Raw genomic sequence first — 13,725 nt, forward strand, 5'->3', positions numbered from 1 at the left:
GTTGACTCTATTTTTACATAATACTGGAAAGCAGAAGATAAGTTTTCTTGGTTGTATTTTTATGATTTTTTAGGAGTTTTACTAAGTCATAAGCTGCTGCAGATACTCAGTTCTATGTGTATTTTTTCCTTTTTTTCTATTAATGTGTTAGTTGTCAAATTACATAGACAGAAAGTTGTAGGCTGAAGGTTTCTTTAAAAACTAGGCAGAAACTTGAAATTGCATATATTGTTAACCAAAAAAATCTATGTATATTTTATTACTTGCTTTACCTTTTTGATTCAGGTGAAGTATTTGATTACTTAGTTGCCCATGGAAGAATGAAAGAGAAAGAGGCCCGTGCAAAATTTAGGCAGGTATGGAAAGTAGTTTCAATTTTGTTTTGCTGATATTTTTAGTATTGTGCTATGAAATTATCAAAAACTGGACTTCAGAGTATATGGTATTTTCAAAAGAATAATTGCTGCCTTCTTATACATTTTAAGAATGGAACCCTCCCCCATAAAGTTAAAAACTGTCGTCTTCTTGAATTTAAATTTAAAAGAGTTGCAGATGGTTATTTTAGATGGTCATAATAAAGTGATTTTTATGAGATTTGTCTTGTTATCTCCTAGAAATATAGACTAAACTGAGATAAGAAAAGAATTATTTCATCCTTTGATGCTTTATCCAGTGATTATTGTCAAATATTATTAGCTTCTTGTATGCAGCATATATATATATATATATATATACTGTTTAAAGATATGATTCTATTATTTTATAATTAAAGGTGTATTGGTATTAAAACTTATTTTATGGATTTAAAATATATGGTCAATTTTATCTAGCCTGATAGGAGCCTGGTGTGACGGCAGAATATGGTGACATACTCATATTTCCAGGTCAACTTGAATATAACTTGTTATAGAAATGATAAAATAAAGGTAATTTAAGTTCATCCAGGTTTTTTTTTTTAATTTTTAGGGCTAGAATCATAAAAATAAGCATACTTTTTTTAAGATTTATATATTTATTTGAAAGTCAGAGATACACAGAGAGAGAGGCAGAGAGAGAGAGAAAAAGAGAGGTCTTCCATCCACTGGTTCACTCCCCAGTTGGCTGCAATGGTCAGCACTGTGCCAATCCGAAGGCAGGATCCAGGAGCTTCCTCCCAGTCTCCCATGTGGGTGCAGGGACCCAGGGACTTGGGCCATCTTCTACTGCTTTCCCAGGCCATAGCAGAAAACTGGATCAGAAGTGGAGCAGCCAGGACTTGAACCGGCATCCATATGGGATATTGCCACTGCAGCTGGTGGTTTTACCTGCTACACCATAGCACCGGCCCCTCAAATAAGCATACTTTATAAATTACTATAGAAATGGCAAATTTATGAGTTGTAAATACTTCATAAAATTTATGTTTCAACAGACAACTCTTTATCACTAAACTTTCAGTTTTCCATTTAAAAGTGGCTCAGTACCTCTTAACTCTAATTCTGTAATTAAAGAGAGTCTATAAATCAGTAGGTTTGGAAAACACTGAATATTTACCTAAAATCTTCTGTTAAGGTATTTATATGTATGTTAACATGTCAGGCAACCAAGAAAGTATTCAATGGGATGGGAGGAAAAAAATCCTTTGGAGTAGCATTTTCAAACTGACTGTGGAGTACGTACATTTGTTTTGTGAAGCCTCTGTTGTGCATATATCACAGAATTACTACTCTTTTGGACATTTATTGCCCATTTATTAGGATAGATTGCTAAAAGTATCCATATTAAAATAGCAGAATGTAAAGACATTATGGTAATGAAGAAGGCAGTATTAAGAAACTGAATGGTATTCAGCCACTTCCTATTTAATTTTTCCCTATCCTGGGTTGGGAATCCAAACTTGCACTTAAGTAAAGCACTACATCACTCTAAATATCACTCTTTTGTCAAAATCAGTTACAGTGGTTTTAGTTACTAGCAGACCAGCAAGAAAATTCCAATTGGCATTAAATATTCTAACAAAAATCTTAATTTATATTTTAAAGATTATTGCTGTCACTACTTACCCATATATCTTTATTCAGCTATGTTTATTTTTTGAAAAGTTTGCTTGTTGAAGACATACCATGTCTAGAAAATTTGAGATACTCTATGCTATTAGAAAAGCTGAAAATGACTGCTATTTTAAAGAGCCTATTATCTCTGGTGGTGGAGTGGAGCAGGATGGGAGGTTAAGGTGGAGATATTTTCATATAGAGTTAAATAATAACTAAAATTGTCTTGGTTTTTGAAATAAAACCTAAATTGTTTTGAAATCATCTTCGTATTATTTATATTTCGGGAGTTAAGTGCCAGATGAATGCTTTTTCAAATGTAAAACAATAGAAAATTTTTATAATTATTTATTATAAATATTTAATATCTGTGTATGTTCCCTCAAAACAAGAAAGGTAACTAACGTTTTTGGAAACCAGGGATACACACACACACATACACACAAACACATTTTTTAGTTATCTAACTAAAGGTTATGTTTATTTTTAAATTTATTTTTGAGGAACTTTTAAGTTTATTGTGTTGCCATAAATTTTTGAAATTGATGCATTGCTTTTTTTATATAATAGGCATTTTCCAGGACCTTTGTGAAGACCTATTGTGTATGTCCTTCACCCTCCTATTAGATTTACCAAGATACTAAGGGCAGTTTAACAGCACTTTAGCAACCTTGCCCATACAATGCTTCTGCATTCCTTAAGATTTGAGGCCTGAGGAAAAAATAGTATTGTTTCAGCCCTTCCAATATCAACCTACAACTTCAAGCATAGTTAATTCTTGAGTTGCTGAAAAGTAATCACATAGTAACCCCAACGACTGCAGCTCACTGGAAAACACAGGACTGTGTGGTCAATGCAGGGTGATTGTAAGTCATGATTTCAAGATCCATAATAGATCACATGAAATTCCTCTGTCCTATCTGTGGAGGCACATAATATTTTTAACTGGGAAGGCCTCACCATAGAATAATGCAGAAAAACATAGGCTTGTGAATGAGAATTCTTGCAGTTAGGCAGAGGTCAGAACTCCATTCATGGCAGAAGTTGTACCCTGCAAGACAAGTGTGGTATTATTGTAAATTACCACATTTGAATACTAACTCAGAGGTCATGAGTAAGGAGGAAGTGCGTGCTTAGTACAGAGCATTCTCTAATTTTCTTTCCATTCTTAAAACCTTAAAGCACAGTAAACTTTTGATTCCATAAATGCCTATAAAACTTTATAGAGGCTGGCACCGTGGCTGAATAGGCTAATCCTCTGCCTGCAGCACCAGCACACTGGGTTCTAGTTCCGGTCGGGGCGCCAGATTCTGTCCCGGTTGCCCCTCTTCCAGGCCAGCTCTCTGCTATGGCCCGGGAGTGCAGTGGAGAATGGCCCAAGTGCTTGGGCCCTGCACCCGCACGGGAGACCAGGAGAAGCACCTGGCTCCTGGCTTCGGATCAGCACTGTGCACCGGCCGCAGCGGCCATTGGAGGGTGAACCAATGGTAAAGGAAGACCTTTCTGTCTCTCTCAAGGTCCACTCTGCCTTTAAAAAAAAAACAAAAAACTTCATAGAGACTATTCTGCCTAATGTGAAATGCACGGACTCAGGTCACGTTTAGAAACCAAATCCTTACCACTTTCTGTAGCATGCCTTCACTGTATCATACAAGTATGTAGCTTGTAAAGGGAATACCATTAGTGGAAAATTTCTAACATCTATGGTACAAAAATAGCCTGAAAGATGGAATGCCATAGTCCATAATAGTACATCCAATAAATATGTAAGATAAAATATATAGTTCTTTTGGCTAATGGTTATAATTTAATAAATATTGGCTATTATAATTTTGAAGTATAATGCTTAAGAAAACTAATACTATAAATATTTATAGTTAGGTTTTTTTGTATTTAGGGGACTCACACTTCAAATTGATCTTACTCGTTCAGTTACCTTCTAACAAAACATTCAGTGGTTCTGCAGTATTTGTTTAGTTTGAAATTCAAGGTCTTTACCAACCCATCTGTCAAGATTTGATTGCCACTGTCACCATTTTCCACTTACTTTTGGGAGGAAATGTTAATGCGTTTTACCACCTTACCCCACCTCCCATCCCCAGAAGTCCACATTCTAAAATATTGTAACATTTAAACTACTGCTGCTACTCAAAGATGGCTTAGATCAAATACACCTACTCTAGGAGGCATTTACACATGAAATTTTTCTTTATTTTTTATGATCCTCTTCACATTTTTGTACCTCTGCTTCTGCATTTTTTCTTGTATTGTAGTTATTCACATACATGTTTTCTCTTCTCTATCAGATTATGAACCCCTTAAGGGCAGGGTTCATGTAGTATTCATTTTTGTGCTCTCCTAGCAACCACATTTTCTTGCACATAGCAGGTATTTGATAAACTGAATGTTGAGTCCAGTGTATTTAATTGAATTATATATTACTCATGTGTTTATAATTTTATTTTTGAACCATTCTCTATCTTTGAACCATTTTAGTATACATTGGAAATGTCAGCTTCAGTTCTACTTTGATTTTTTTTTCATCCATATTCCTAATAGCATGGTCATACTCACATTACTTTTATTTTTTTAATTTATTTATTTATTTTTGCCAGGCAGAGTTAGACAGTGAGAGAGAGAGAAAGAGTTATAGACAGTGAGAGAGAGACAGAGAGAAAGGTCTTCCTTCCATCGGTTCACTCCCCTAATGGCCACTATGGCTGGTGCTGCGCCGATCGGAAGCCAGGAGCCGGGTACCTCCTCCTGGTCTCCCATGCGGGTGCAGGGACCCAACCACCTGGGCCTTCCTCCACTGCCCTCAGAGGCCACAGCAGAGAGCTGGACTGGAAGGGGAGCAACCGGGACTAGCACCCAGCGCCCCAACTGGGACTAGAACCCAGGGTGCCAGTGTCGTAGTAGAGGATTAGCCAAGTGAGCCATGGCACCAGCCCACATTACTTTTAAACTTTAAAAAATTTCATCTCCATTTGTAAATGTCCAACATTTAATTTTCAAACTATGTTTATACTTGATCTATAGAATTGAATGTTCTGCTTTGCATTAAAATCGTCATACTGATACACATCAGATATAATGATGGGTACAAAATAGCCCTTAATTAGCTAGCAGACTCTTTTCATTTTTGCATTTTATGTAATAGAGAATTATCATGAAATTATCTATAATTTATTTCTCATTTATATTTTTGGCCTTTAGACTATTGAGTTCTTCCCTATTCAACCCTTGTCCCTTACAGAGCCCTGTGTAATGGTTAAAAATTATAGTTGCATGCAAAATCTAGTCACAGATCAGAATACTTTGCCCAACTAAATTATTAAGAGATCTAAAATTTAATTTCATTTTCCCTTTTGTGATAATTTGGTTTCTTTTTAAGGCTCAAAATTTTCCTGTTTAATATGTGAACAAATATAGGATGTTGATAAATACTTCATCGATAAGTTCTTAGTAAAATGGCCTCACCAAAGAAATATGTCCTGAGAACCCTTTAAATAATTACTAGAACAGAATTTTGCTTTTTTTAACTTGAGCTGACTGTCTTGAAATACTAATTCGCATGTGTTAAAGCTCTTATTCCAACGCTGTAATAAGCTGTTTGACCAAAACTACAAATTGAACACATTCAGTCTTATAAAGGGAGAAATGTTATAACCCAAACAAAATATTTACAAAATCTGACTAAGAAATTTTCTGTGTATTTTTAGTAGGAGAATATTATTTTCCACATTTCTACATTTAGAAGTATAAGTTTGATCACTTTAATGTCTGTAGTTTTCTAAGTGAAAGGAATAGTAAAATTATTAAATATTACTTTAATATCTCAGTAATTTGTCTCAATTTTAAGTGGGAATTAGGAGAAAGTAAGATGTTTCTGCTATAAAATAATTTTGACTTATTTGCCATATTTTTTATTTCAGATTGTATCTGCTGTACAGTATTGTCATCAGAAGTGCATTGTTCACCGTGATCTTAAGGTAAGCCACTGCTTTTGTAACCCAAAATTCTTATTATCAGACATTTAATGTTAGAACAGTCTTTCTGGTTGTCTGATTGTGCCAGACAATGTACAGAATAATTTTTTTTATTTAGTCCTCATAGCAGCTTTATGAAAGGCCATATTTTTACTGAGCAAATGAAGAAAATATGATCAAGAAGTTTTCTAGCATCAAAAGTTAGAGGATTTGACTCATTAATTAGCTTGTTTGAACCGATAGATATGAAACTTTGTCCCTAACCTAAAAGCTTGAAATTCTATTCAATCAGAAGCAAGATCTAACTCTGTTTGATATAAGAACCAGTGTTTGTTCAATACTTAAAGGTTAAAGAAGGAAAGCTTTTAAATGTTGTTAAAAGCATTAAATGCATTAATTAGTATAAACTAGCATACTTAGAATAAAAAATGTTTAATAGTGGAAATGATTATGGCCAAATAGGTGGGTTTTTTTTCTTGGTTTTGTTTGTTAATGGAATGTTTAAGTCTCTTCCTTCTACTCAAATTTTCCAAATTTAACTTGCATTATTCCTTACCTATTTCTTCTTCTTTTCGCATTGCTGTTATATATATATATATATATATATATATTTCGCATTTGTGTTATATTTGAAAATCCTGTGCTAAACAGTTCAAAAGGCTAATCCTGTATTTTGCTCTATTTTTCTGAGCATGCAAATTTTCTACTGCTCCACGTTCTTTTTTTTTTTTTTATGATTTATTTATTTGAAAGTCAGAGCTACACAGAGAAAGAAAGAGAGGCAGAGAGAGAGAGAGAGAGAGAGAGAGAGAGAGGTATTCCATCCACTCCCCAATTGGCCGCAATGGCTGGAGCTGCATTGATCCAAAGCCAGGAGCCAGGAGCTTCCTCCAGGTATCCCTCGCAGGGTCAGGGGCACAAAGACTTGGGCCATCTTGTACTGCTTTTCCAGGCCATAGCAGAGAGCTGGATCAGAGGTAGAGCAGTTGGAACTCGAACTGGCACCCATATGGGATGCCGGCACTGCAGGTGGTGGCTTTACCCACTACGCCACAGCGCCAGCCCCTCCACATTTTTCTGTTTCTTAGTTATGTTCCTTGGTTATTTTAATCACTTAGACAAAGAAGAGGACTGTTTCGCCACCTCTTGTGTTTGACTCCCAGTTTATTAGCTCATTTCTTATGTGAAAAATCTGCAGAATAAATAAATAAAAATCATGTTCAATACCTTGGGTTCTCCCTCCAGTCCAATGGAGAAAGTCTTATGTGGTCCTGGGGGACCTGAGACCCTGCTATAGCTCTTTTCTTCTGAAGCAGTGTGAGTGCTTTGATATCCGCCAGTTTTCAATAGACTGAGAAAAGCCCAGCTTGCTCCCAGGTGGCCTCAGAAATTTACAACAACCAGATCCTTATGTGAGAACATAAGTAAAACCTAGTTTTGTCCCACATTCCACATGCTATCATCTAATATAAATCTCCCAAATTTATGTGCTCTTATTATATTTATGCCACAAGTAATACCAGATATTTTATTTATTGCATATTTTTGGGTGCTATAATGTGTCTCCATTGTCTAAAACAAAATGAAGACAAATATCCTAACCTGGTATACATTAAAAAATAAAGCTAGTGATAGTAGGCATTGTGCCTGCTCTTGTGACTGTTGGAACCTCCAGTGAAATAGAAAACTCTGGTTTTCATGTTATTTTACTCTTATTTGGAACCTGATAAAGCATATCTACAAGTGGCTTGTAAGTATGTTAGTCTTTTTATCAGTTGTAACAGACTTTGAAACAAAGCATGTACAAAAGTAAGTCTTTTATTGAACAAGTTGTATTTACAAAAAGCACGTTAAAATTTTTCTTTGAGTGATTCTGTTTTAGGATTTTAGAATAGAACCAGTGTTTTTAGCAAAGAGGGCAGCATTTGGTGATTTCTACATAATATTACTTCCAGCAGAGAATCTAGTTTTAGACAGTAAAAGGAAGCTTAAAACTGACAGGATCTAATGGAAGTTGCCTTACTTTGTTTTGTTTTCCTTAAACAGTACTTTGTTGAGAAAACATTCTAGAAGAGAAGGCAAAGCAATGAATTCAGTATTCACAGGAACTCTTGACTGATGTCATTTTTTAGATAGACCCCCCCAAGGCTTGCTTTAACCCTTGGTACTCTATTAATTGGAGCTCCTTTGGGTAAACTTGTCGGTTTAAGTCCAAAGTGGATTGCTGTCAGGTTGGCTTACATTCTCTAGGCCATCTATAAGGTACACTTCCAGGATGTTTCTCATCTATGAAAGAATATAGGTTTTAAATAACTTTTCTTAAATAGTTGTGTATGCATATTGAAATGAGACCTTTCATTTTCCAGGTCTTAAAATTCTCCTGTTGTAATTCTGGACAGTTACACACTGAAGTACCATACTGGACTTCTAAACTTGATGTTAGATTTGAAAATTAGAGCCCAGCAATTTTGACAAATATTTTTACTCTGTGTAGGCTTTTTACATTGTCCTTTTTATTATTTCCCTCTTAGGCTGAAAATCTTCTTCTTGATGCTGACATGAATATTAAAATTGCTGACTTTGGTTTTAGTAATGAATTTACAGTTGGGAACAAATTGGACACATTTTGTGGAAGCCCCCCCTACGCTGCTCCAGAGTTATTCCAAGGGAAGAAGTATGATGGGCCTGAAGTGGATGTATGGAGTCTTGGCGTCATTCTCTATACATTAGTGAGTGGCTCTCTGCCTTTTGATGGCCAGAACCTAAAGGTATCAGCTAAATTTATTCCTAATATTTTTATCCACAAAGACAACAATTTCAAAAGCCAGTTATATGTGCTTTCTTATACCATTTTAAGGAGCTGCGAGAGCGAGTCTTACGAGGGAAGTACCGTATTCCCTTCTATATGTCCACAGACTGTGAAAATCTCCTGAAGAAATTATTAGTGCTGAATCCAATAAAGAGAGGCAGCTTGGAAGTAAGTAATTTTTTTTTTTACTTAAAGTTAGCCAATTAAAATATTCCAGAAACTGAAGAATATTTTTTCCCTATGTTTTTTTTAAGAAAATTGCCAAGTCATTTAATTTGCCTTTTGTTTCTCCTGTAGTAAAGTATTAAATTAAGATGCCCCCAAAAAGGGGTAAAATCAACTTTTGGTTAAAGGAGGAAGAAAAGCCTAGCCTTTGTCAGAAATAGCTTGGTTCAACACAAAAACCTTATTGCCAATCAGTAAATATTTTAAAGATAAAAGAAGCTAGTAAAAAAAAAAAAAACACTAATCCAGTGAATGCTTCCTGAGTATATCTGAAATTGGAGAATCTCTTAGAAACCTCTTCATATCAGTACAGAACATTTATAAATATTTAAGGAGAACATACTGGAAATGGTTATTTCATTTCTGACATGTGCTATTATGTTAACCGCCATACATTCCAGATGTGAGCCTATTTATAGTAATAGACACCATTATTAATTTACTAAGTGTGTTTCAGCCAAGTATTAGCAGAAATTCTGTAAGCAAAAACATGGCAGTCAGAAAAGCCTGTTTAAGTATTTTGTCCATATGTGTTTAAGAGTGGTATTTTGCCCTGTACTAAGTTAATTGCAGAGATTCAGGATGCATTTTTCATTAATGCTTTTTTGCCTTTTATTTGCCTTAATAAAAAGGGTAGACAATTCAGAGTTAACTTCACTTAAACTGTGCTTTTTTAGTGTAGCCATGGGGCTCTCTGGTGTGGAGTCCATGCTAGTTAGGAGGCAGCCTTATACTGAGCCATCCCTGTGCACAGAGCTCTCAGATTACTTTGGGCTCTGTATTTTTATTTCCAAAAGTTTTTTTTTTTCCCCACTAAAAAATACAGTATGCTTTGATGGAAATTAAGGAATGGTGACTTCCACTGGGAAGTTATTTTAATTGCTTTGTATCAGTGTATCAATTACTCTTTCCCTTTTTTGTTTGTAACTGGATTTTGTGTTTAATGTGATTAGTTCCTCCTTATGATTTTGTGTTTCTTCTACAAGAGTAAAAGGATATGTTAGAAATGGTTTAACGGAGAACATGTGTGGCAAAAAGCTCCCTGTGTATCCCTGCTTTTCTAAGCTTACTCTCCAATATGATTGACAGAAGATTGTGTGAAACAGTTGAAAAGGCAGAATTGTTGACTCTTGTGTCAGTTCTAAAATTGCTGAACTTTAGAGAACATTAGGCTCTTAATCCTGCTTTTTCATTCACTTTTATCATAGAAACCCACTTTACCTGAGTGTCACTTAATAGGACAGCCAAAGGTAAAGCAGCAGCTCAGCTAATGAGCAGAGCAAAAAGAACATGCAAAAATTATTTGGGCGGGGCCAGCACTGTGGTGTGTATAAGGCCACTGCCTGCAGTGCCGGCATCCCATATGGGTGCCAGTTCGAGTCCCAGCTGCTCCACTTCCTATCCAGCTCTCTGCTATGGCCTGGAAAAGCAGTGGAGGATGGCCCAGATCCTTGGGCCCCTATACCCGGATGGGAGACCCAGAGGAAGCTCCTGGTTCCTGGCTTCAGATTGGCACAGCTCTGGCTGTTGCAGCCATTTGGGGAGTGAACCAGTGGATGGAATACCTCTCTCTCTCTCCTTCTGTTTCTGTGTAACTCTGACTTTCAAGTAAATAAATAAATCTCTAAAAAAAAATTATTTGGGTACTGTATCTTAAAAGTCACTGGGGGTAGTTGATGAGATGTACTTTTCTGTCTTAAAGATGGTTAACATAGCCAAGTATTTTAGTCTTTCATTCTTAGCATTAAAACACTGAGGATTACAATATTGGAATTAGTTGAATTTAAAAGTTAAATTACTCCTGTTAAAACACGTGACCATCTGAAACTTAAGGTGGTGTAATTGAATATAGCCTGGAACCTCCTGTTCCAGCTTATCAAAACTAATTTTTTTCAGCCATAGAACTAGGAGTGCACATTAGAAATATTTTCATAATATTGCAGATATCATTGTGTACTTCACAATTCCCAGAAATGACTTTTCAAAGAAACCTGACACCATTAAAAGAAAAGAAAGGAAAAAAAAAAACTTACACCAAGCCTTAAGAAACTCCACTTGGAGACAGGCATTTGACATGTCCCCTAAGCTGTCAGTAATCCCATATTGGAGCACCTGGGTTTGATGCTAGGCTCAGGCTTCTGAATTGAGCTTCCCAGTGCAGACCCTGGAAGGCAGTGATGATGGCTCAAGTAGTTGGATTCCTGCCACTCAAGTAGGAGATGTGGATTGAGTTCCCAAATCCCAACTACTGTCCCTGGGCTTTTGCAAGCATTTGGAAAGTGAACCTGTGGAGGAGAGCTCACTTGCATGTTTCTCTGTCTCTCAAAAGAATATAGATATAAAATAAAAATAAAAAATAATAAAGATAAATAAAAATATAAATATTAAATAAGAATATAAATATAAAATATTTTTAAAAGCTCCCCTTGAAATATCAGTGACTTCAAAAATTATATTAGTCTTCATTTTTATTTTCATACCAACTTAATAAAGCTGATAATCAGCTTTACAATGTGAAATCTGTAAACTATTAAATGATTAAACTGTAAAAAACTCTTTTTAAAGATTTATTTATTTTTATTTGAAAGAGTTACACAGAGAGGAGAGGCAGAGAGAGAGAGAAGTCTTCCATCCGATGGTTCACTCCCCAATTGGCTGCAACGGCTAGAACTGTGCCGATCCAAAGCCAGGAGCTTCCTCTGGGTCTCCAACGTGGGTGCAGGAGCCCAAGGAGTTGGGGCATCTTCTGCTTTCCCAGGCCATAGCAGAGAGCTGGATTAGAAGTGGAGCAGCTGGGACTCGAACCGGCGCCCATATAGGATGCCAGCGCTTTAGGCCAGGGTTTTAACCTGCTGCGCCACAGCACCGGCCCCCCAAAAAAACCCTTTTCAAAACACTCATCTTCAGTGTGAAACCATAACTTTTTATATAGTATAATGCTTTCAATGATGCATTGCATTCTTTTTTAAAAAAAATATTTTATTTATTTGAAAGGCGGAGTCATAGAAAGAAGGTGAGACAGAGAGAGAAAAGAGAGATCAATCTTCCATCCACTGGTTCACTCCCAAAATGGTCACAATTGCCGAGACTGGGCCAGGCCAAAGCCAGGAGTCAGGAACTTCTTCCAAGTGTCTCATGGGGTGCAGGGACCCAAGGACTTTGGCAGTTCTCCACTGCCTTCCCAGGCACATTAGCAGGAAGCTGGATCAGAACTGAAGCAGCCAGGACCCAAATGGGCCCCATGCTGCATACTGACCCTGCAGGTGGCAGCTTAACCCACTGTGCCACAGCACCCATCCCCTGCATTTTTTTTAACCTTAAGAATTCTCAGTGTTCTTTCTGCTTTATCATCAGAGTGAGCCCCTTCCTTTTCAATAGCTGTCTTGATCTCCCTGACTTATGTATGATAATTTAGTTAACTATTCCCTGCTTGTGGCACATTTGAGTCGTTTCCATTGTTTTTTGTTAAAAGTATCATGGTGTACTTGTTTTTGCCCTTGGAACATATGCTTAGATAAATTCTCCAGAGTGAAATACTGAGCCAAGTGGTGCAAGTGATCTGATACTCTTCTGTTTCACTGCCAGAGATGTGTACAGCCCACAGCTTTTCAATACAACCACTCTCCACAGCTTGGCTACCACAGTATTGGATACAATAAGTTCTAGTATGGTAGTAATATGGCTTGTTACAATCACTTTAATTTGCATTACTTTTCTTAGTCACACAGCTAATAGAACTTCATGTGGCTTTTTCAATGTGACTTGAAGATTATGAATTACTAGTTAGAGTAACCTCTTGTCTTCACTATGTACTTTACTAATACAGATATTTGATTTATGGAAATCTTATGTGGCTATTTATCTTATTAAACTTCTTAATTGGCCGGCGCCGTGGCTCACTAGGCTAATCCTCCGCCTTGTGGCGCCGGCACACCGGGTTCTAGTCCCGGTCGGAGCACCAGATTCTGTCCCGGTTGCCCCTCTTCCAGGCCAGCCTCTCTGCTGTGGCCAGGGAGTGCAGTGGAGGACGGCCCAAGTGCTTGGGTCCTGCACCCCGTGGGAGACCAGGGTAAGCCCCTGGTTCCTGCCATCGGATCAGCGCGGTGCGCCGGCCGCAGAGCGCCGGCTGCAGCGGCCATTGGAGGGTGAACCAACGGCAAAGGAAGACCTTTCTCTCTGTCTCTCTCTCTCACTGTCCACTCTGCCTGTCAAAAAAAAAAAAAAAAAAAAAAAACTTCTTAATTTACACACCTTTCTGTTGCTTATGAAACATACTTGTAAATTTTATTATTTATCCTCCTTGAAAATAAAGTTAATGAAAGTTTCACATTTTTCTGGCTTGCCCTGTAATTATTTATCCTTCTAATCATCCATTATAGAATCCTTTCAGGCTGTTGACCTGAGTACTCTCAGCTCTTCCTAATTGTACTAGTTGAGAGGAGACCTTATCACACATGCTTTTCAAAGGGTTTGTGTTGTCTGTGGCTGTTTGCTGGGGATGTGCCCCCACTTATTGGAATATTGGTGTGTATGCCTTTTTATTGGGAAGAAACTGAAAAACTTTTCTTTCTCCTTGGTGTACATTTGCTTTTATTTTTCAGACTCTTAACCAGGATAGACTAAATTACCTTTCAAAAGGATGCAAAATGTTAGTCTGAAGCATAGCTCCTCT

The 13,725-nt window shown here is 36.9% G+C and overlaps 1 protein-coding gene across 3 annotated transcripts in view; it reads left to right on the forward strand.

Moving 5' to 3' along the window:
• MARK1 (microtubule affinity regulating kinase 1) overlaps positions 1 to 13,725 on the forward strand; it is a 156,839-nt gene that overhangs the window by 109,978 nt on the left and 33,136 nt on the right. For all 3 annotated transcript variants that reach the window (XM_062210374.1, XM_062210376.1, XM_062210375.1), the window contains 4 exons: positions 286 to 356; positions 5,966 to 6,022; positions 8,551 to 8,787; positions 8,877 to 8,996. In XM_062210374.1, the coding sequence (XP_062066358.1) occupies positions 286 to 356; positions 5,966 to 6,022; positions 8,551 to 8,787; positions 8,877 to 8,996 (485 nt within the window). The remainder of the gene's footprint in view (positions 1 to 285; positions 357 to 5,965; positions 6,023 to 8,550; positions 8,788 to 8,876; positions 8,997 to 13,725) is intronic.

The sequence above is a fragment of the Lepus europaeus genome, chromosome 14, assembly GCF_033115175.1.
Source record: "Lepus europaeus isolate LE1 chromosome 14, mLepTim1.pri, whole genome shotgun sequence".
NCBI lineage: Eukaryota > Metazoa > Chordata > Mammalia > Lagomorpha > Leporidae > Lepus > Lepus europaeus.